General features: G+C 36.0%; 1 protein-coding gene across 2 annotated transcripts in view; it reads right to left on the bottom strand.

The window, feature by feature from the left end:
• Positions 1-25,703, bottom strand: part of ATF2 (activating transcription factor 2) — a 46,334-nt gene that overhangs the window by 6,766 nt on the left and 13,865 nt on the right. For both annotated transcript variants that reach the window (XM_070934092.1, XM_070934155.1), the window contains 7 exons: positions 24,742-24,860; positions 24,236-24,364; positions 22,936-23,114; positions 21,846-21,960; positions 20,224-20,310; positions 11,271-11,420; positions 10,333-10,539 (listed from right to left, as the gene is read on the bottom strand). In XM_070934092.1, coding sequence (XP_070790193.1) covers positions 10,333-10,539; positions 11,271-11,420; positions 20,224-20,310; positions 21,846-21,960; positions 22,936-23,114; positions 24,236-24,364; positions 24,742-24,860 — 986 coding nt within the window. The remainder of the gene's footprint in view (positions 1-10,332; positions 10,540-11,270; positions 11,421-20,223; positions 20,311-21,845; positions 21,961-22,935; positions 23,115-24,235; positions 24,365-24,741; positions 24,861-25,703) is intronic.

The following is a 25,703-nucleotide window of genomic DNA, read 5'->3' as shown; positions in this document are numbered from 1 at the left end:
ACAGCCGGTGAAAACCAACTCTAAAGGTTCCTGTGGTTTTCACCTAATTAAGAGTAAACCCCCCTCCCAGGTGTCACCAGTCACATTGTCCAATGAATATAGCTGGCAGGCTCCTCTCCTCCTTCACCAGCCACCTGTTACAATAACCTTGCTTCGCACAGGAAAACTTTTTTGTTTTGACTGTTAGCTGGGCTATCTACTTCCCCCCTCCCTTTCCTCTCTCAGGCTTCGTGGCAACTATGAGGCAGCACAAGATGGCTTCAGCCAGATTCGCTGGCTGGGTTGACAGACACAGCACACACTTCTAGTACATATTAATAGCAAAAAAATTAATATTTATGAAAAGTGGGATATAAATAGAACGAATAGCTGAAGCTTGTGGCCAGATAACTTCATTTCCATTCCTTTGTTACACAAAGCTACTCAGAGTCACTTCGAAATGAGATGGGCAGCAAATAAATTTAATAAATAAATAAATCATAGTGGGAATACTTTCTTCCCTCTTAGTATTATTCATATTTATTAATTGAATTATTTTTTTCTTTTATTTTATCTACTTCCTCTAATCTCTATGACCATACAATATCTTGCACATTGCCTTTTATTATTTAAAATCCTCACTCTTATCTTCTTGAAGATTTCATCATCTGCATTCAAGTATGGCTTTCCTTTTCTTCCCCTTCCGTCACATTTTTGCCCTGTAATATTACACAGTAGTAGTATTGTGTAGTATACAATCCCACTACATTCACTTTATTCATGCTTCTTCTTGATATGCCCACTCTCATTTCACATAACAAAGTAGGAATATGATCTGTCCCCGTACCCACACACACACAAACACAGCCAGTCGAGGGTTAAGGAAACGCTTTGGAACGCACCCAGGTCTTATCTCCCACTTGGCAGCGATAGACACACCGTCTGCCAAGTGACTTTATTTTCAAAGTAAAACAGAAAGATAAATACTCAAGAGTCCAAATGTCCGACACTTTAAATCTTTCTCTCAGCAGCTCCGGACGAGGCTTTAGTGACTATCCAAGGTTTGCTTTGTTCGTCACAAAGATCCTTGACCACCACCCTCTATTATATAGTCTCTGGGGTGTGGTCCAGTGACTCAGTTCTAATCCCTAGCAAGCCTCCTAAACTGCTGCAAACGTTTATCACGCCTTCGGAGGCGTGCGTCCAGGAATGATGTTTCCTCATCACTCTGATCCAAATCAGCTGTCTCCTCTCCCTCGGCCGGCACTTGAGACAATGCCAGAGGGGAGGGGCCTGGAGAGGGAGGCCTGGCTGACTCCTCTTCCTCATGCTCGGAGCTTTCTTCCTCCGATGGGACAGGCTCAGAGGGCGGGGCCACAATAGAATAAGCATTCCTTGTAACAGACCATATGTTATCCAGTACCTTTCCACCACAATGTTTATCTCTTAAAATTTCCCCATCTATTTTAATAAATATTTTATCAAGCTGCAAGCTGCACTAATTGATCTAGTGTTTTGTCATTTATATATATAAATTGCAACTGATCACTCCGGTTTCTTTTGGCATGAGGAAATGGTATCTCTCCATGCTCCTTTTGGCAAAATAAAATCTAATAGTCAGTGCAAATCATTTAACTTCTCAAACAAAATGGCACTGTCTGTGTATAAAAATGAGGACCCGGTTTGTGGGGGCAATAAGCTGACTTTGTATAAAATATACAAAAGTATGAAGGCTATTGCTTAACGCCTTGTAAGCCTCCCTGAGTCTCCGGAGAAGGGCGGCATATAAATAAATAAATAAATAAAAAATACACATTCACTTTCCAAACCAACAAAGTTACAGATGCAGTCTTAATGCACATCAAACACACACTTTTATGGAACCTTTCATAAAGAAACCACATCATATTTTAAGACTTCTCTTAAAATATTTAAGATTACAAATCCTACAACTTGAACCTCGATGATTTTTCAGCATTGTCATAGCATTGATGCCTCACTTTTCATCATTTTGCCTTGATATTAACATTTGTAGCATTCATTTTTGTCTTATGTTCACTTTTATTTCATTGACTTTTTTTGGTTTTTCTCTCTTAAAATTTGTCCTTTGTTCTTCCATCACAATATCACCATATATATCGCCAAGCTACGATTCCTACCTTAATAGTAATCCAGAACCTTTCTTTCATTCATAATTAAACAGATCCCATCACTTTCCTACATCTTTTAATGAACTTCATTCTACAAGGATCAAAAATATTATTTGCATCTCTTACATCTTTCAATTTTCTCTCAGATTTCAGAAAGGCACAATTTTCATTTAATAGTTCACATTCCTCTTAATTTCAACTTATAATGTTTCATGGTCATCATCTGATGAACCTCATATTGATGTCTGTGTTTATCATGACCTTAACTGAAGCTTACACGTAACTTTTTAGTAAGGCAGTAAAACAGGAAAGATGTAGACTAGGTTATCACTATTAGTTGCACCCATGCTACATGCAGCACTCCTTGCTTACACTATATTTTGGACTGTATATCACAAGACAACAGAAACCTTGTTTTATTCCCTCATATTTGTGCTAATTTATGTAAATTAGGATTTGTAATCCACATACTGCCTTATGAGCCTACATATGATCGCCTGAATCCCACCAATTAATAATTATATTCAGTGAAGTGACACAACCCGAGGATATATATGTAACTACTGGTACAACCTCCCCCCCCCCAACAATATCTAAATGGTAGACCAGAAGGATATATTCAGAATACATTTTCTCATTTAATTAAAAATAATCTGAAACTCTATTAAAGAATACTATATTCCTACTCCATATTACTCAAATTTTTAATGGTGTCCAACTAAAGCTAAAGATTCAGGCTGCAAAATCCAAATGACCCCTAGATGGCAGCAAAGTAGGGATGTGCAAAACGTTCTCTGCATAAACAATATAGAGTAAGGAACTGGCAGCTCAGATCAAAACACACATATTTTGTCTGAGCATGAATCTGAAACACACTTCAGGCAGGACCTGTTCTGGAATAGGAACAGCAAGGGGGGGAAAAAATGGCCTTCAGTGGCAGCACATGTAGTGTCAGCTAAGGGAGGTAATGGAAACAAATATGTTGTGAAGATTGGAGAGGAATGGGCAGGCTGGCTGAATTCAAATGTGACGATCTATAGGGAAGAAAGAAGAAAGGCACTGAGAAAATTACAGGATGAGCAGGCGGGTGGATACTTGAATGTAAATGTGTCATGGGAGTAAGAGAAAGAAGGTGCTGAATTTGGTAGGAGGGCAAGCACAATGGCTATGGAGGAACAGAGAAAGGAGAACAATACCACCATTTGACCTACTGACCCTATTATACCTTTCTGGATTTTGCCTCAGCTGAAACTCCAAACAACTAAAAAGTTACCGATTTTGATTTGGTTGTGCTTCCAAGTTGCAACATCTTTGTTACTAAACACACTTTCAGCATGCAATATTTGCTACCATTGGTGATTGTCTGGATTTTTGCAGTCCAGACCTGAGGTAGACCTAATTATGCAATAGAATGAACAACACTTGAGAAAGTAAAAAGGTGGTTTTGACCTATGACTTCGTGGTCAAATTACTTAAATTACCACCAATATATATATCAATAGATATCAATATATATCTCAGCATTTATAAGTTATACATAGCTGGGTCTTTTTTGTTGTAGCCATAAATAAAGAATTAATACCACTGCACAGATTTCCAGAACATATTACTTCAATATCGCAAGAGATAGTAATGCTAGGACAAAAGCAGAATTTTAATTTCATTTCTGCATAATTAAAATTAAGAACTAAATTAATTAAGAATAACCAAAATAATTTTCCATATGCATTTAATAATTATCTCCTTCTAGAAATTACAAAGTATAATTTGATGAGAACTTTTAGGAAATTTTGAGAAGCTTTAGGGCTTTAGGATATGTATCCTTGCGATATGTTGAGTTGAACAAATTAGTTTAAGTCTAGGTATCATCGACAACTATTCCTGAAATAACCGATATTTGTATTTTTACATTTAAATTATATGTAATTTTTATTATATTATATAAGCCACTTTGGAAATAATTTGCCCCAAAAGGCAAATTAAAGGTATATTTAAAACAAATGTACTATCTCAATAAACTTTTCAGAGCCAACACCTAAAATACCTAGATAATAAACTTCAAAATGTAGTCTTCTCAATGTTGCCTGAATTCATAGGACAGCCTTTTAAATTCAATAGGAAGAATTACAATTGTAATCTTTCCTTCATTGCAACTGCTACAGAACAGAACTGAATATTCTAAATTTTATGGATTGTACTGTGAGTGGGGGGAAGTATCAGACACCTAGCCAGCCAAATATTTTTCATGACCTGAGTATATTCCAAAAAAATGTCTTGGACTGCAGAATGTCCTCTACACACTAAAAGATTCTCATGCAGAATAATTTCTACCTGCTGGCTGGGAAATGGCAGAATCTCCCCCCATATTCTTCTTGCTCTTAGCTACCGGTATGGTAAATAGCCAGTTGGCAGGCTAGGATAAGTGTGATAGATTCAAGAATATACATTAAATGAAGAAAAGTGGCAGGAAAACAATGGCTCCCTACTGCAACTTAATTGTTGAGTTGAAGGTAGGGAAAAGTAGTTTTTTTCAAAGTAGCAGTTTCTCTCATGTTAAACAGCGATTTGAATAAATCAATCAGCTGGGCAGTAAGGAAAAACAGGAATAACACCTGAGGCTAAGGGTCCCTGTAGGGCTTTTTTCCCTTTTGAAAATATCAACAGTAGTGAGCACATATAATGCACAAATTAACACAAGGGCAGCATTTTTCAGCTTTAAATTATGTGAATGAATTTGCAATTTTGAGTGTCATGAGCACAAGCAGATTGACCAGCTGCCACACCACATATGGTCATAAGGTGATTTCACCTCAAATTGCCTTATCTGCTTATCATTTTCTTTTTTTGCAGAATAAACCCTAGTGAATTCACCTGCCTGTTCATCTCAGCCTGGAAGCAAAACAAAACTGAATGAAATTTGTTTAAAAAATACTCTTCCCATTAATTTAGTTACTATTTTTCATTGTGGCTGTAATGATCCAGGATTATTGTCTCTGAAGAAGCTGCTAGAGCTGAATCAGTGGAATGTCAGCCTCAGGAGACACCAAGCCAGGGATCACCTGAAGCTGATCACATACAGGCCCTATGAAAACATCTGGAGCAGTCAATTGATGAGATATGGTGCCCATGCCCTTAGACTGTTGAGTAGAGTGGAAAGCAGAGGAAAAATGCTCAATGAAATGTCTTGCCAAGCAAGAGAGAACGACCTTAATTAAAGATAGATAGTTGCAGCCTCAATGAAAAAGCAGCACTGAAACAAGTTTCTCTGTTGGAAGCAACCAGCTTATCTGCTGCTTTGGTGTGCGAGTTCTGTGAATTCTGCTTCTGTAAAACAAACCCTGAAACGTTGACCTTTGGACTGGATGAACTTTGGACTACATTTTGACTTTTCTTCTTTCTGCTGGAAGCAAAACTATTCAGGACAATTGCCTTTCTCAGAGTTTCTGTGCCGATTTACATTCCTTTCCTTGTGAGCTGTTTATCTACTCAGCCTTGAGTAAATTGCTTTTTTTACCAAGCAACTGTTCGTGTTGAGTTTGAAATTCAAAACAAAACAGTGGCAGATATTAATAACAAACTTTAAACAGAACTGGAGAGTGCAGTTAACCAATATTTTCTTACTTTTGCTTCTAAATATGCATTTGGATAGACTATATAGTTGATATTTTCAAAGAGCAAGAGATGTTCAGCAATATAGTAGTACTTGGTATTCATTGTTAATTGGTTCCAGGAGGCATGACGAGTACTAAAAATGGCAAGTACCAAATTTTTCCCATAAGGAATAATGTAAATAAATTCAATGTGTTTCCAAACCAAAGTCAATGCACATTTTAAGGCAACGTGTAAAATAATAGGGTTGTATTTCATTATATGAGAAACAAATCTAAAAATGAATACTTAGATTAAATAAAATTAAAACTTCAATTTACCTATGCTGATAAGGAAAAACACACAAAAATGCACAAAATAACCACAGAAACGAAGAGAAGACTGCAAGGGGATGTGCAAAGGGCGAGAGCTACCGTGTGACTAATGCATGACCCTTTGCTTTGGCTGGAAAGGGTACGGAGTCATGAGGCAACTGACAACAGCAAGTTCTAGCTTGCGCATTAAGTACCAAACAAATGAGTACCAGGATAAAATTTTCTCATCAAAATATGTTGTATATCAAATTCAACGAATTTCAAAGCAGCCGAGTACCAAAGTATGACTGTATTTGTATGCTTATGAATGCAGTGCTGGAGGTCTCAGCCTCAAAGACGGAAATAATTATCTACCGTATATTTGTAATCTAAGTAAACCAGAATAATAATACTCTTTAATCAAAGTATCTAATTGATATTTCAAACATTTCATTTCCAAAATTATGTAATTTTATGATGTCCCAGTCCCATTGTTTTACGTTTTGATCAATATTTCTTATTCTGAAATAGAACCCAGAATAATTAATCAATTCAATTAATTGTCAAAGTTCCAAGTAATGAACCCATTTAATCAGCACTCTGAGATTTTTAGCTTTCTCAAAGAACTGCCTTATTGAGTACAACATTTCGGCACGGTTGAAAAACAAACCAGCTCTGGCTATTTCTCGCGCTTTCAGTATAATTAAAGATTAGACAGCTCCCTCCCTCCTTGTCACAGGTTACGTTGTCCAGTCAGGTGTTCTGGCATCTCCTCTTCCAGTCTCTGGCCAGCACCTGTTGGGATGACCTTGGTTCCCATGAGATATAGTAAGTTGTTGATGTCTGGGCTGACATTCCAGAGCTCCCTCCTCCCCCCAAAGTGTGTCAAGCTGAGAAACGGAAAAAATGGCTGCAACAGGCCCAATCCATTTCTAAGTTGACATTAATATTATGACATCTTTTAGCTTTCAAAACAAGAAAAATCTGTGTACAGTAATATTTGTATTTTGCAATTTCAGGCTTTTAATTATATTCCTGAATCTGTTTATTCTGTAGAATTGACAAAGTAAAAAAATACTGAACCTTTGCATTATTTCAGAGTCAGCATACTGGGGATGATCAAATTTATTATATTTGACACTGAATGTAAGTAACTGCAGATCATCATTGCTCACCCTGATCAGCTCTCCAAACTTGTCAAGTCAAGAATTACAGGAATTCAGGATTAATGTTTCTCTATAAAGCATGGTTTAATTATTTCTTTGACATTTAATTTTCTTGACTATTCAGGCCTTCACAATGACCAGTTTTGCTGATAGCAGAATGTAAATTATGTATTTCTTTTACATCTATTAATATGAAGGTAATTTCTGAGAATGTGAAAAAAATAGTTTCACCTAACTACAGTTCTAAGTAGGAAAAGTTATTAACACAAGCAGAAACCCCTATTAGATCACATTTATTTTAGATAGGCGCAGCCTATTGGGATATATCACTCACTTCCAAATTGTCTTTCTGGACAAAACTGAAAGAGGCTTTTTCATCATAAATCTATATATTACCATCTCAGAGGTGTTATTTATTTTTAATTGCTAAAAGAACCGTGAAACAATAAACTCATAAATTTTGACCAATGTTACTGAGGCTCATCAAGATTATTTGTACACAAAATTTTGTAATACTTCAGGCGTTTTGAGATTTCTTAAAATTTGAAAATTTTGTAAGAATCTGGTATTTGAAGTTACTGTAGGCATATTGTATTGCTGACCCTGACCTAGATGACACTCTCCACTGATTTGCTGGACAAACTACAGTACTTTTCGGACTATAAGATGCTCTGGACTATAAGACGCAACTAGCTTTCGGGCAAGAAAAAAAACAAGAAATTTTTTTTTGCCTCTGCCTCCCAGCAATTTGCTTCCTTGCAGCAAGCAGCAAACAGCAAACAGCCTGGTCAGCTTCAGCACAGCCTGATTTAGCATGAGTAGCTGATTGGCGGTTGGATCAGCCTCCCGGAATACTGCCGATCAGCTGTTCCAGGCTGCAGGGATCGCCGCCAGTCATCACCGCCACCTATCCCCACCGCCTTGAACGGGTCGAAAACGGGACATACAGAACCCAAAAACAGGGCGCATGGAGGCCGAAAATGGGGGGTGCAGAGGCGGCAATGGCGATCCCTGCAGCCTGGAATAGCTGATGGACAGTATTCTGGGAGGCAGATCCAACTGCCAATCAGCTGCTCGTGCTAAATCAGGCTGTACTGAAGCTAACCAGGCTGTTTGCTGCAAGGAGGCAAATTGCTGGGAGACAGAGGCCGAAGGGTGGGGGCTAGAGGGCGGGCAGGGCTTCAGCAACATTCACTCTATAAGACACACAGATATTTCCACCTACTTTTTTTTGGGGAGGAGTGCGTCTTATAGACCGAAAAATATGGTAGTTGGGACCTGAGCTATCTTACTAGCATCTCTTGATAAGTTCAGCATGCTATTATGCTGGGTTTTTTTTTAAAGAATACAGGTAGTCCTCAACTTACAACCATTTGCTTAGTGACCGGTTTGAAGTTATAACATCATTTTAAAAAGTTACTTATGACCGTTTTTCACATTTATGACTGCTGCAGAATCCCCATGGTCATGTGATCAAAATTCGGACATTTGGTAACTGGCATGTATTTATGGTGTTTGCAGTGTCCCAGGGTTATGTGATCTCTTTTTGCGACCAGATTCATTTAACAACTATGATACTAACTTAACTGCAGTGATTCTCTTAACTGTGGCAAAAAGGTCATAAAATGAGACAAAGCTCACTTAACTATCTTGCTTAGCAATGGAAATTTGGGGCTCAATTGTGGTTGGAAGTTGAGGACTACCTGTACAAGTTGCTTGAACAAGAGTGCTCTTAACAATGGTTACTGTTGCTGTTATATTACTGTTATTATTGTGCGTTAATATTCAGAAATTTCTTAACATGGATGATTAGTTTAAAAAGGTCTGACAAACTTTTTTTAGTAGTCCAACTGATAATATCACTTTCCTAATGCCCAAAGAAATCGACTCCAAGAAATTATATTGAATGGATATTTCAAGAAATATTTTCTGCTGGACCTTATGAAAATGATTATATTAAAATCTCACAATATAAAACACCACAAAAAAAAATCTATACTAGAAGTATAAGTCAACTTATTATAGCCTAGTTTATCAATTAATGAGAACTAGAATATTATTATTATTCATAATCTTATTATGAATAAAGTAGATGGGATCACCTTTCATGAGACTAGCAATCAAAATGTGAAGAAAAAGACTCTAACTGCCATTTTCCATCTTGTCCTCTTCTACCTGCCTTTGTTACAAGGGAAGGTAGAAGGGAAATTGGCAATGGTTGTCCAAACTGAGCAGGGCACCAGTTGCTCATAATTGTGTTCTGTGTCTGTAAAATCATGCTCAGCTACTTTACATCCACTCCTTTCTTATCAACTGAGTTCCGTTCCAACAACCAGGTCATTAACCAAAATGGCTACAAACGAATATGTGAGGGACAGAGAGAAAGAGACTGTGAAGATTACTGGTTGCTTCTGTCTTATTCAAATAAAGTTCTTGTATATCTACACCAGCATTATCATTCTGGCATGCGTTTTTGTCAGGCATACGAAATTTGGTTGTAAATGTGCACATTGGTCTGAATTTTTTTTTTTATTACCATTGCATTTGCAAATAGTCACTAATTGAGGATGTTACTAAACAAGGGATGGGTGTTTTATTAGATTCAGGACATATAATTTTTATTAGGCAGAGGTTTTAGTTTAGTATTCCTTGCTACCATTTCAAGTTGTACTGAAATAAAATATTAGTCTGGATGCAGATTTTTTTTTTTTTTAATTTGATTTATATGCCGCCCTTCTCCGAAGACTCAGGGCGGCTTACAATGTGCTCAGCAATAGCCTTCATCCTTTTGTATATTTATACAAAGTCAGCTTATTGCCCCCACAACTGGGTCCTCATTTCACCTACCTTAGAAAGGATGGAAGGCTGAGTCAACCTTGAGCTTTGGCGAGATTCGAACCCTGCAGTAATTGCAGGCAGTTGGTCTTAATAAGCTTAATAACAGGGTGCCTTAAACCCCTGTACTACCAAGGCTCTTTTTACTACGCTTAATACACTAGAATCACTAAGACAGATAAGCAACACAGTGGCCCATTTCTAAAATGTTATGCTTATTGTTAAAAATAATTGCAATTTTTGATTGACTAAACTTCTTAATAAGAAAACGTAAAATTGCAAGTCAAAAAATCAAAATACCTGTAATTGACCATTTAGTGAGCTCAGGTCTTCTGCTTTTTTCTCCAAAGACTGGACCCAAACTTTTCTTTTTTGTCTACACCTCGAAGCAGCTGCTCTGTTCCGCTCTAAGAATTTCCGTCTTTTTTCATCAGGATCTTCATTTGCTGCTCTTCTTCGCCGGCCTCCTGTATTTGGCGTTTGTGGTGCAGGCTGAGCAGGAGAGGCCTAGAGATACCAGAATATCACAGTTTGTTAGGACAAACGCTGCATGCTTTTTGATATATCCACTATAAATTTTAACATTTATTTTGTAAAGGATTCCAGGATTGTTATTAGTCACTCTGTTATTTGAATATCATGTAAAATAACTGAAACTTAAGAATGAGCATGCCTAAAGCACTTAAGATATTGGACAATGTGTGAAATTAATGAACTCACAGAAAATTTAAAAGTTGTCTACCCAAAGTGAGAAGACAATTATTGTCTAATATATAAAACTGTTTTCCAACCTAATATAGTTACACAAAGTCACAGTGGAATTAATTTTCATTCATTATCATCTTCGCCCCAAGACAATAATAAATTTAAAACAGTTAGTCCCTTTTAATAATTTAAACAATACAGTCAAAAGACGGACAGAGGTACAATAATAAATGTTTAACAATAATAAATGCAACAATGTTGCATTTACAATCATGATAAATGCAATGAAAAGCAGGTAAATTTAAATTAAATCACTAAGTCCATCTTCATTTCTGCACGAGTACAATAAACATATTCAACTATCTTACTTGCTTGTAATTTAGTTGCCATATACTCCCAGCGTCTGTCCTCTTCTTTTATCTAATTATATCAAGATGAATCTGTCTCCTCTCCATATGTTTAAGACATATAACATGAAAGAATTGTTAAGATTTTTTTTATGTTAGTACTCAGTCAGAAACTAGGTTTCCTACCGGTGTTTCAGTAGTAGATGTGGCGGGCTGTTGTAGTGATTGTGGTCGTGCTTCCTCTGACTGAGTTCGAACTAGTCCACTTGTTTGTCCCTTAGCAGTATCTCCATTTGTTACCTGAGAATGCTGCTGGGTCAAAGCAGCTTTTAATCTCTAAAGAGAGGGAGACAAAAACCCATACACACTCCATTTACTCAATGATGAACGATGCCCTGCAACAGAAAGTGTAATCAACAATAAAAAAATTGTAATGTTATATGTACCCACGTTTTTATCCAATTGTATTATAACTTGCTGCCACATTCCAGAGAATTTCATGAGATCACTGAATTCCCAAAACGGGCTTTTCTAAGATCAGAGACTTTGATTAAAAAGCCCTAACATGCAAGCAGAATTCTTTTCACTCAGCATTGCATACAATCCATAAACTGCCTCCTATCAACCATTCTGCCATTGGTATCTTAACCTTAAGACTATATACACGTACCCATAATCATATTACAAATTATGTTACAATGTAACAGGTTTACCCGAGACCTCTTACTAAATTTAGTAAATTTAACAGAGGCCTCCATCACTATATTGCACTAGTGATATAGAAATATATTGGCACAGCAAAATCAAACACAGAATTAGTAAGGCTAAAGTGCACAGATATTCATTCAAAATGGACTTATAATAGCTCCTGATAGAAGAGCAGGTAACAGCTGTGGCTAGGAGGGTCTTTGCACACACCTCTGGGTTGTGCGCCTGCTGAACACATTCCTGCACTGGGAGGCGTTGTGAAATCACTCATGGCCTTGTGACCTCTTGACTGGATTACTGCAATGTGCTCTATATAGGGATGCCTTTGGAAAATATTTGAAAGCATCAACCAGTGAAAAATATGGCTGTGTCAGATGTTTGACATGTAACATCAATATTACGTGAGCTGTATTGGTGGCCAGAGTATTTCCAGATACAATTCAAGGTGCTAGTTGCCACTTTTAAAGTCCTTCACAAGGACTTTAACAATCTGGTAATCTGGTCCTTCACAACCAGATTACTTTAGGGACTATCTTCTCCCAGCTGTTTCTACCCATCTAATTCAGTATGGCTGATAGGGCATTTATGGGTCCTATCAGCCAAGGAATGTTGACTGGTGGAGATTAGGAGACGTGCTGTCTCTGCCATAGCCCCTGCCCCCTGGAACATTCTTCCTTAAGAAATCAGGATGACCCCAACCCTACTAGCCTTTTGTAAAGATGTGAAGATCTGCTTAGGTTTGGACCCCAAATGTGTTAAGGATCCCGTTTCTTGGCTATCTTAACCTCAATAGTAATAATTTTATTTGGCAACCATATATATATTTATTCTCTATTGTTTTATTATGTGCTTATGATGTACATCGCGCAGTGTCACTGGTTGTGATGGGCGGCTATAGAAAATAAACAACTGCACAAACAAATAAAATATATTTGCAATACATCTGAAATATTAACTGCTATTTAATAGTAAACAATAAAGGTGTTTGCAAAAAAATGCCTCTATCGTTGAAAATAAATTCCTATTACATCTGCCTGAATTGGTTGCACTAGATCACTCCATCATGAGTTCACAGATACAGTATTATTGTAAAAACAATTTATGAAAAAGTCAGATCCATATTTCATATCTGCCACAAAACCTCATCAGAGTAATAACCTTCCTTCTCCTGGGTGTTATCTTACCATCTGCTACTCTATTACTTATCTTTATTTTGCAACTAATTAACAGCATAATCTTCTAAATTCAGCAAGTTAATTATCATTATTGTGGTCTTTGCAGCATCATCAGTCCTCATGAAGTCTTTTCTCCCCCTCCCCCTCCAAGAATGTATAAAAATGAACTTAAGAAAGGGTCTGTTTCCTTACAGCAGGCTCATTAGGTGTTTGCTGATTAGCTTAGCATGCAGAGAGCCAGGTCAGAAGAATTCCACTGAATATAAGGTCCCATGTGGAGCTCAACCAAGTTAATGTGAGTTTCTGAACATTTGCCAAGCTACCCTCTGTCAATTCTCTGTAGTAACCCCTGCAGAAAACCTACAGGCTACCCACTATATGCCAGGTATTTCTCAGTTTGCCACAAGACATTGCAGAGTTCTGGGGAATGCCACTTAAGAAGAAAAATGTTTTTCTATCACAATAATTCTAATTAAGATACCTTATTTGTTACCTCTTTCTTTTCCACAATAAATGTTAACTCTTTATTTGCTACAATTCTGGCATTTCAGAAACCATGATTATGCTTTATAACTCATTTGAGGACATTTGCATATTATTACTTCTAAAGCACCATCATTTTAGGTGGCAATTTTAAAAACTTAAATGCATAGTGTCTCAAGGAGTTTACAGTCTAAAGTTTAAAAGCTTTTATATTTGTCCAAGCTTAGCTACGATATTCAGCATGGTTGCTAATACTTTCTAACTTTATGTATTTCTACTTAATTAAAAATATAGATTTATCCCTAATACTAATTTGCTCACAGGATCTTCCAGTGCACAATTATATAAATGTAAACAGGTTTCTGGAAGCTTTACTTGTAACAGATTTTGTTAAATAAAAAATATTTTGAAATATTAATCTTTTCTAAATTCAAGTGACAACTCAAGTGGCACAAATGTTTTAGTGGCAATTTTTTGCATCAGGTTTTCACTGTAATATTAATAATCAATTTTCAAGGAGCAAGGGCTGCTAAACTAAAAATCAAAGCTGCTACAAGTTTATTATTAAAACTAATATTCTACTTTCCTAAAGTTCTCACCAATGTTGAAACCTAATTTAACATTACACATTTGATTTATACTTATATTTATATCTCCTCTTGCATCCTAATAGGTTTAAGCTAATAGGATCAAGCTAGCTAATAACAAAGTAAAAATGTTAAACAGGAAAGGACAGAATAAAAATAACACTTAAAATATTTAAACATACAATATAGCATTTCACTCAAGCAAAATAAATCTTGAACAGTTCAAAAAGACAACATTGTCTTGGACTGTATTTTATTAGTTTAAAAAAATTCAAAAGAATTCACTGATAAAATGTATCTTAATTCCTTAAATTGGAGAAAATGGGAAGCAAAGTGGGATTTCAATTTTTGTAATAATGCAGGAGAAGATTTTCTCCCATATACACTTATTGAGAGCCATCCTTAAAGTGGCCTCAGTTATAGATTTTATAATCCAGATAATTCTGGTGTAATAACAAGCCTTATTTTCAATAATCAGATTATAACTGGTAGGAAACAAGAACAGCTTTTTGTATTTGAAAAACAAATTCAAACAAATACCAAAGAACCAGTATTAGTTTTTCATGTGAAACTTTCATGAAGCTACATCTGTGAAAAATTCAGTGCAAGGCCTTTCCCAATGTTCTTCACTGAAGACACGTGTGCTGGAATTACAATTGAAGCCTAGCCTTCAATTTCTAGCTTTGAAAATGTTGACAGCAAAACTGTCTTCTGAGCACGAAGAGCTGGAGCTTAAAGTAGGCATGCAGTGAGAGTCATACTTCAAAATGGTTTGCACATCCCTACTTAATCCCTAATTAAGACCAGTGTGTTAATACTGAAGTCTGACCACAGCAGAACCAGATGCATCACAGCTGGGCAACAACATTCTTGGCCAAAATTGATGGCTGAGCATTTAAAAAAAGACTGGATTCAGGGGGATTCCCAATTCAACTCATTATTTACAGACTCTGCAGATGCCTTCATGTGTAATAATAGTGTCAACATTTTAATTTTTTCGCACTTAACTAAATCAGAAAGGAAAACAAATTAAATTGAGCTATTTAGGCTGCAATGAATAATATCTAGAATATCAGCCTAGCAATCATAGATTTGATCAATTAATTTGATAAAACTTTGATAAAAGTTCCTTAAACTTTAGCAGAAATTTAGACCAGCTTGTGAGAAGAATGGGGAAATAACCAGTAAGCTGGTTATAAAAGTGTTCTAACTGGTAGGCAGGACTGCTCTGGCAGCCTTTTTGGATGTGACATCATGGCTTATTTTTGTTTTTAATTCTGTACACTTCAAGCTTCATTTATTTATTTATTTATTAGTTCAATTTATATGCCGCCCTCCTCCGAAGACTCAGGGCGGCTTACAATGCACTTACAGCAATAGCCTTCATTCTTTTGTATATACCTGCTTATTAGGGCTTTTGTCCCCCATTAGCGGTGTTTCTACAAAGTCAGTTTATAGCCCCCACAATCCGGGTCCTCAATTTACCTACCTTGGAAGGATGGAAGGCTGAGTCAACCTTGAGCCTGGTGAGATTTGAACTCGCACTAATTGCAGGTAACTGGCAGCTAAGTGCTGCATAACAGCGCTTAGTCCGCTGCACCATCAAGGCTCTTTTTATAATTCATAAAATATAAATTGCTGTAACATTTCTTTTTAAAAAAACAGCATTCTGATGGATATTTATATATCTGAGAACTGTTGCACAGAATACAAAAATATTTTGAAGATTTAATAGCAAATTATTCTGAATTAGGACAATTATACAATCTACATTTCTAAAAGTATTCCCCGTACATTTCTTTTACACCACAATGCTCAATTCAAATATAGGAAACATATTTTTTTAAAAAAATATATATACAAAATCAAGCATTCTTTATTACATATGGTAATTGTCATTAATTAATTAATTAGTCAGTTTTGAATAATATACAAAATTCAAGTTCATGAAATTCTAGTTAAAAAACTAGACAACTAGGACAGCAAATAAAATTCAACACCTTTTTTGTTTTGACTAAGTACAGCTGTAATAATCACAAGTTAAACATTCAGTCACTACTGAGTATTTACTCTTTCCAAGAGCAGCTTTGTGAGAAAGAACAGTGAATGATACTATTTTAATAAGGAAGCATACTAGCATTAAGTTATTTTTTGACTACCAGGATTAAAAGTCATTTACTTTGAGCATTCTTTCAGGAAATATCACTATTTGTATATACTTGAATGTGTGAGTGATGATTATAATAAATATATAGGCATATGTATTGACAAGCATTCATTTCAAGTTTGAAAAATAATATAGATAGTCCTTGATGTATGACCACAACTGAACCCATCATTTCTGTTATTACGTGAGAAAATTGTTAAGTGAGTTCTGCCTCATTGTATTTTATTACCTTTTTGCTAAGTGAATCACTGCAGTTATTAAGTTAGTAAAACCGTTCTTAGGTACCCTGGCTTCCCCACTGACTTTCCTTATCTGAAGGTCACAAAAGGTGATCACATGTCCCCAGAACACTGCAGCTGCCATAAATATGAGTCAGTTGCCAAGCGCCCAAATTTTGATTACATGACTATGGAGATGCTGCAACGGTCGTAAATGTGAAAAATGGTTATAAGTCACTTTTTCAGTGCCGTTGTAACTTTGAATGGTCACTAAAAGAATGGTTATAAGGCAATGACTATCTACCGGTATATATTGAGCTTACTTAGAAGCTGAGTTCTCAACATACTATATTAAATTCTTTTAGCCCCTTTTGAATGTACTTCTCTCCTAAGTTTCTTGGTTTGTGTGGGTGGGTGTTACTTTTTCAAATCAGGCAGAATCTAGAAACATGGCCTCTCTGCTGTTTGTGTGTTGTGTAATTAGTCCTGTTATATAAGAGAACACGCCTACTATTGTTACTATTATAGGTAAGTAGGAGATGAAACAAAATACGCTGGTAAACAGTACTCCTAGTCAAGACATTTTATTCCCCTGCTTCCCACTTTTTAATATTCTGTAGACTATGTTTTTAATATTCATCTCCTTCACTCTTAGCATTTTTAAATATAAATCTGCATACATATTTTCAAACCTGCTGATTATCTTTCCTCTTGTGTATGGCCTGTGTTGATTTGGCTACAAGAAACAAAGAACTATAATTGCTTATCGTTATACACACAATACAGACAATTAAAGATTACAATAAAGTAATTTATACACTATGCGAAGTTAAGTACCGTATTTTCCGGCGTATAAGACGACTTTTTAACACATGAAAATCTTCTCAAAAGTCGGGGGTCGTCTTATACGCCGGGTGTCGTTCTCCTGTAACCAGGCTCCTGTAACCAAAAGACTCTGACGAGCCTTAAATGGCTCTGGCGATCGAAGCTCTGACGATCCCAGCTTTGCTTGCTAATCAGGCAACTCAGCTGGGATGCCAGAGCCATGTTAAAGGAAAAAACTTTTTTCTTTTTACATGGCTCTGCAAGCTCTGACGATCCCAGCTGAGTTGCCTGCCGATCAGACAACGCAGCTGGGATCGCCAGAGCCATGGATCCAAGCTCTGACGATCCCAGCTGCGTTGCCTGCTAATCAGGCAACTCAGCTGGGATCGCCAGAGCCCAGAGCCCTGTAAAAGAAAAAGTTTTCCCCCTCCAGCTTGCTTACCTTAGCTGCTAATCGCAACGCTTGCCTTGCTTCGCTTGCCTGAATCCATTCCATCAGCAAGCCACTCCCTGCCTGCAATCATGCAGGCAGGAGTTGTGGACTTCAACTCCCAGAATTCCTCAGCCAGCAAAACAAAGCTGGCTGAGGAATTCTGGGAGTTGAAGTCTACAAGTCTTAAAGTTGCCAAGGTTGGAGATCCCTGTTCTATTGGGTAAGTTTTTTTCCCCTTTGGGAGCTTTAAAAAAAATAGTCAATTGGGGTTTTTTTTAGTTCTTCTTTTTTAGACCTAGCCATTTAAAGCTTAGGAAGTTTTAAATTTAGCTTTCATATAAAAATAAAAATAAAATAAAATAAAGTAATATATGTGCAGCTTTCTGAGATTTAGTGTGTTTCTGTAGTGTTTCACTCTAACTACACAAACACACAAAATCTCACAAAGCTGTATGTGGAATTTTGTGTGTGTAAAGTGTGAAAGTTGGTTTTTTGGGCTTTTTGTGGCTGTGTGAGGTTCCTGCTTGTTGCAGGGGCCATTTTGGGTCTAGCACAGCTGCTTTTACATTGTGGGTGAGCCAGTTGTGTTGTGTTGTGTTGTGTTGTGTTGTGTTGTGTTGTGTTGTGTTGTGTGTGTGTAAAGTGTGAAAGTAGTTTTTTGGGGGGCTTTTTGTGGCTGTGTGAGGTTCCTGCTTGTTTCAGGGGCCATTTTGGGTCTAGCACAGCTGTTTTTACATTGTGGGTGAGCCAGTTGATGTTTTTTAATTTTTATTTGGTGTGCGTTGGAAGAGGGGCAGTCTTATATGGCGAGTATAGTCCAAACCCTATATTTTAACAGGAAAAGTCAGGGGTCGTCTTATACGCCCAGTCGTCTTATACGCCGGAAAATACGGTAACAAAAGTTGGAATGTATAACTTCAAAGGAACATGACTTTCTAGTTTCTCATGAATATTTTCATTTTTTGTAAGTACAGTAGGCTATTAACTGTAGTCACATTGGCTACTCTGAAATTATATGGCTACCATTAAATTTTGCAGGAATCCCATCCACCTTGATAATTTCCAAATATAATACCTGTGGTATTATAATCAAGTGATCAGTTCATTCAATCTCTAAAAGTAATAAAGAACATCTAAGTTTAGGAAAAGAATCAGCTTTTTCTGCAAACTATGTTTACAAAACATAGAAAACTATGGAATTCAATGCTATCAAGGGTGATGATGGCCACTACGTTCAAAATTTTTAAAAGGAGAATCGCGCTATCAATGACCACAAGTCTTAAAGATTCAGAATGCCTTAAATACCAGCTACAGCAAAGCAATAACAGCAAAGAAAGTGTTTTGCCCTCTAATCCATATTTGTCAATTTCCTGACTGCATCTATGCACACGCAACTCTAACCTAGTAGGCACTAACGTTTCAACTATATATATTCATGCAGCTGAGAAAAAAACAGAAACTACAATATATTTTACCTCAAGTTATACAAATGTTGAGCTGGTCATGGAATTATTTGAGTTGAATTTGAATTTATTGCAGTCACTCACCAATGCACACTAACAAAAATAGATAAGAATTAACACTTTCTACACTAAAAATAAGTAACAATAAAATGAACTCACAACAATGAATTGCTAAATCAGAAACATGTAACAGAACAATTGCCTCAACTGTAATTTTAATTTTTAAACTAGCAATTTTTCAGCCACAGTGGTTGATAAAATTGTTATTTTTACCAGGGATTTTGAAGGGGCTACATTAATTTTCTCCAAATGATATAAACTAGAATACAACATTGCATTTAAATATGTAAATTGTGATCCAGTTTTCATGCTTCCATCAACAAAATGTGGAAAATAATTTGAGCAGGATTCAGTGTTTGGACAAAACAACCCCCAACTTGTGGGGGCACCGGCAATGTTAATTCATCTAACAGCAGGTCAGTTTGTTCTGTGTGTCACTAATGTGTTTTAATGCCCTGGAATTTTTCTTTAAATCTTCTACCTATGTCCCAAAGGTGCTTTTTCATGAGGCAACTGGACTTTCTGGTTTTTCTTTGAAGACATTTTGTTTCTTATTCAAGAAGCTTCTTCAGCTCTGGATAAGAAACAAAATGTCTTCAAAGAAAAACAAGAAAGTCCAGTTGCCTCTTGAAAAAGCACCTTTGGGACAACCATGACCTGTATGACTAAGAATCTCCATAGACATCTTCTACCTATGGGGATTTAGAGAATCTCCAGACATCTTCTACCTATGGGGACTTAGAGAATGTATTCCCTTCTACTGAAATTAATGAAGGAAAAGAAGATGTGAAAGAAAATCGAGTTGGTAATTGTTTTAAATGTCTTGTTTTCTGAAACTTAAAAAAAAACCTTACATAACATAAAGGCTCCCTCAGAATTCACATATCATTAGAACAGACCTGTCAATGATCTGAGAATCAGAAAGTACCAAAAGACTTCAAATCAAAATATGATCAGCTTTGTACTGATTATTAGTATTCACATACAATTTTACATCTGGGAAAATGATGCAGCACCTACCAATTTTGCCTCTGACTGCACTGGTTGTGGAGATGAGGGTCCCGGAATTCCTGGGATACTAGGCACCATGGTGACAGGTCTGACAAGCTGTCCAAGAGAGTCTGAGTTAAGACCAAATACAAAGAAACTCTACTTCATAAGCAATTAGGATTTTCTACCTATGTGAATGAATGAACATCCCCTTACTAAAGTAAACTATATCACAACACTGCTCTATCTCAATGAGATTAAGACTTGACTCGGAGGATCTTTAATCCTATCTGCTGCTATTAGGTAGGTGGTACCCAGGAAGAAGAATCCCTACCAAGAGCAGCAGTCTGTTTGGGAAATAATCTTTCCAGACATGTTTATTTATTAATCAAATGTGTGTGCTGATGCCTTGTGGTGGCTAACGAGATTGCAAAAACACAATCAAGTACAGTATTAAACAAAACCGTAACAGTAAAATAGATACTGTTCAAACATCCCAGTGAAAAGCCAACCATCAGCTTTTTATGGAAAGCAGACAATGTGGGAGATGGACAAATATCCAATGAGAGTTGCTTCCAGGGCCAGGGCCAACTCTGAAAAACAGAGCTTGTTTTGTTAGTTCACAATAAGGCTTTTTATCTGTTGAAATATTATTAATTTACTATTACAATGATCACTTTTATTACTATTAGATTTACAAATCACTTTTTATTTTCTACAACTCAAGGCAATTTACACAATGCCCTGCTTCCTATATTCTAATCCACAGTAACAATCCTGTGAGGTGGATGTGGCTGAGAATGATTAGCCTGAAGTCCCCCAGTTGGCTTTTATAACTAAAGGAGGAATGGAACTTATTGGTCCACCTGGTCCAATCCACTCTTCAGCACAAAAATCCAGAATTCTTTCTCAACAGATGGCTATCTAGACTTTGGTTTCACATCATCAATACAGAGAAGCCCTGCCTCTTGAACATTTTGTGCACCTCTTACTGGTTAATTGAAAACTAACCTCCTACATCTTAAGGGACAGCCTATTCCCTAAGGAGTAAAGATGAATCTTTCTCCTCCCCTATTCAGCTGGCCTCCACCTATCATGAGTTATGCTATCAAACATATCTCAATAATATGGACTGCTACTTTTCATTTTTATTCATGAAGACCCAGATATTTTTATTCTGAAGAGCCAGATATTCTTCTATATATTATTTATATATAATAAATAAACCTGTATCCAGGCCTTTGATTATGACCAATTATACATAAGGATGATTAAAAATGTTGAAAAAATACCAAGCCTGAGTCAGAATACTACAAACAGGGTATGCATTAGGGATGCCTGTAATACTGTTGATAAACTATGTTGGGGGGATAGTTAGAGCAGATATGCTTCATCCCTCCTTGCCCAAATTAGTTTATATGAAGATTTTCCCCTTTCTCCTACTGAGGAATGTCTTTCAGCTTTTTTTCTCCACAGGATCCTGATTTAGATCTAATTTCAGTTTCCCAGTATTAGTACTGTATAATTATATGCTCCTCTCCCATCATCCTCATTGGTTTTGCCAGAGACACAGATGTTCCCAATATAAGGATTCAGTGAGAGGGATTTGTCCAACCTTTGAAGGAAAGTATTACATCATATAATAGACTTACTGGAACTGCAGTTGGTACGTGCACATTAGAATTTGTGATTGAAGCGGGAATAGCAACAGGCATGGTTTGTCCATTAGGAAGATGCAACAAAAGGGGGAAAGGGCCTGGCACCGGTCTAAGAAAAGAAGAAAAAATAATTATAGCACGTATAGTAGAGAGAATATTGCAAATTTCAGTAGTCCTTGAAAAAGGTCTAGGGTGCTGAAACATTTTCTACTCTATCTCCATTGTTAGATTAATTTTAATTTGTAATTTTGATTCTCTTTTCTACCACCAGAAAAAATCATCATGATGTTTGTTTTTTAATTTTTGACCACAGATGATCTTTTTTTATTTCATAAATATTTACAACAATCCTATCCAATTATAAAAATTATTAACATACTTAGTTTTTTTTTTTTAAAAAAAAAAATCAGAGATATACTCATCTAATGGGTTTCACCATTTCAGCACTAAGAGATTTGTTTGAGGATCATTGCTATTGATCATAAATTAGAAATAGTTTATGGAACACTGTAACGTTATCTGATGGTTTTCTAGATGGTGGGGTTAGTGGGGCCTTTCAGACCTGGAATGTCATTGTAAAGAAGCAGAAGCAGAAGAAGAGGAAGAAATAATCTGATCCAGATACGAAGTTCTGCAATCTGAATTAATCCTTCGGTTTGTAAAAAAAACTAAGAACCACTAATGGAAGGAGAAATGTTTTTAGCAATTCCTCTCTTCCATCAAAATACAACTAACACATCCAATTTCCAGATAGCACCCACAAAAAATGGAGGAATCAATGAATACACTACCTTCCTTTCAGCAAAAATATTTTAAGAGAGGAACTTTGGAGATAAATCAGAGCTATTATGGCTTACAAAACAAACATCAACATTTGTTTCCATCATTTCCCCCCCTTTATATATAAAGCATAAAACTAAATAAAACTGACAGTTTTTATTAGAAAATCTGGATTATTTTCTTCAACTTTTCAAAACCCCAACTAGTCCTTGCCATTTTATTGAATTCTTTGAAGCTTATACCAGCAGTTGTGAGGATATATTTACAAGCGATAAGAACATTTTAGTATCTATTTAACACTTACACTATTGGCCTATTGGAAGATGGAGCTTGTGTTATGACAGTGCTAGATGTTGGTGAAGGTATGGCTTGCTGAATAATGACACTTGAGTCAGAACTTGCAAGCAACACATTAGGAACCTGTAGAGAAGCTGGGCGTACAATTGTGGAAGTAGGCTGGGCAGTTTGCTGCAGACACACTTCCTGCAAGAAACATGAAAGCTTCTCAATTTCCCAAGCCTCATTAGAATCAAAGATAATCAGAATTATTTAATTATATTTAGATTTCTTTTAACTTTTTCTCAAAAATGTTAAAATCCCTTGAATTCTTTTAGTTGCAACTTACTACCATTTCTTACATTAAGAACTACCACATGGATCTGGAATAGGCAACCTGCAGTCCTAAGGCCCAATGCAACCCTTGGCCCGATTTCATGCAACCCTCAGACTAATTTCAAAAATTCTTCACAACTGATCAGTTCAGACCCCTGGCAAGAATGATCTGTCCCTTCCCCAGCAGACTGCTGTGAGAAAAGAAAGAGAGAAAGGGGAAAAAAAGTGTCAGAAAGAGATTATGAAAGAAAAAGTATGAGAAAAAAAGAGGAATTCTAGAAAGAGATTAAATGGGTCAATCAGTTCACTTTTGCTCTGGTTCTCTCCATGACCTGCTTCTGCCTCACCTATCACTGCCAATGCCAATGAAATTCCCAACACATTACAACTAAATGTATGACACTTTCATGTCGCAAAATAGATCACTCACCCCAGCAGAGATTGTTTGATCAGAACTGCAGGCAAAGACAATATTCTGCAAACATGTTATCGTTTGAGAGGGTTTTTTTTCCTCACGCTTGATAAGTGTCTCTACATCATTTAAATTTAAATTATTTTTATCAGATTTTAGTAATAATTTGTGTCTGGAACTCTGCACTTTGATATGGCCCAAGGGCTAATCAGTAAGTAAGTATATCACTTAAATGTGTAATACCGGTATGGATTCTTGATATGGATAGGTTTGATTGCCTAGTCCATTTGAGATACATAGCAGTAAAGATTGTGTTTGCATCACAAACATTGCTATACCAACTTTTAATAACTATACAGGGTAATAAAACTGCATTTCGGTGCTTCAAAAATGTAACATTTAAAAATTTAATTTTAATGTAATGTTTACATTAATGTGGGTTTAATTTGCCCTACTGTATATGAGGAATACAGATTTGCAGATGAAGTTTAGCAGAATATTTATGATTTTACGATTATCTTAGATTTACTGGTAATATCAATAGAAATACTGTATATTTGAAGTATAAAAAATCTCTGACCTTCTCATCACTGGTCGTAGACTCTGGATGAGGTAAGGGACTATCTTGGTGAGTTGTTTCAACCACTGAAGGCTCTTCAATTTTATTTCTTATAATTGGAGTTGCAAGAGGTGATAAATCTAGAGGCATCTGTAAGAATTAATGGTGAGATAAATTTTAAAACCTGCAAAATATAAATATCTCTTTAAAGAACATTAATGCCAATGTAGTAGCCAAAAATATGATTTCTTCAGTTAGTTAGAAGGTATCTACTGCTAATATTAACTTAATATAAGTGATATCCTTGAAGTTCAATCTTAGAAAAACAACAGTGTCCATTTATAAATAGAATGTAGAACTACAAAAAGCCTATTAAGAGCTTTGTCTTTCAAGCAAAGTAATATTGAATTAAATTTAACATTTTAATGCTCATCCTCATTTTGTTAATGCAAAATTACTAGTTATAAACAGAATTCAAGTAATCAATACTCTATAAATTGATAATTTAATCCGCTACATTTACATACTTTTTTAATATCATCTTCAGAAGCTTTTTTGAATTCATTTTCAAAAGGACTTGCTAGTTCATTGAATAAACCCACTTCTTCACAATTCTTCAAAAATCGAGTTGGCGTTGGAGTTTGATCTGAGATTAAAAGAGAAATATATTATTTCACCCCCTAATATAAAGGCATACATGTTTGGCAATCAAAATCAATATTATTAACATCATGTGCACTTTATAAAATTATTATGTTCAAGCAAGAGCACAGTAAGAACAAAATTGAACATCTTGTTCTTAATGTCACCATATTTTTGTTTGAAGAACATTATTGAAAATTCATACATAGTTAAAAGGACTTTAAAAATATGAACATTTGATTTGTAGAAATTCAGGATACTCTTTATAAGGAAGAATAAAGATAACATTTTTGTATTTGAAGATGTGCTTTATCCATTACTTTGCTCATGGGCTTTAGAAAAAGCAAATACTGCTTTTTGTAAATACTGGAATATCAAAATTAAATGTAACACAGAATTAAATGTTTGTTTCTCCAAAATATCATAAAATTAAATTCATTTGAAAATAGCCTTTCATCTTAAAAATTATAACTGAGCAGTTAAAGTGAAAAAGTCAGGTATTAAGAAAAAATATCTCTTATATGAGAAGGGGTGGCAGAACATGGGGGCGGAGTCAAAAGAGAAGTCACCTAAAGTCTCTATGTAGGCACAAACTGACTAAATCCTATATATCTCTTGAATTCAATTGACCCTTATCTAAAGCCAAGCCAAGGCTAATGGTTAGTGGAGCAGTTTCCTGGGCATAGATGTGATTAGTAATAAATCATGTGTGGTCCTGATCTTTTGTGCCTGACACCTCTTCACCTACTTATTTATTTATTTATTTATTTAGTCAGATTTATATGCCGCCCTTCTCCCGCAGGACTCGGGGCGGCTCACAACAATAAAACAACCCGACAATAAATAA

Source organism: Pituophis catenifer, unplaced genomic scaffold (assembly GCF_029215685.1).
Source record: "Pituophis catenifer annectens isolate HBS135680 unplaced genomic scaffold, rPitCat1.0.hap2 SCAF_1, whole genome shotgun sequence".
Taxonomy (NCBI): Eukaryota; Metazoa; Chordata; class Lepidosauria; order Squamata; family Colubridae; genus Pituophis; species Pituophis catenifer.
Note: the sequence above shows the minus strand (reverse complement) of the source record. Positions and strands in the feature narration are given on the sequence as shown.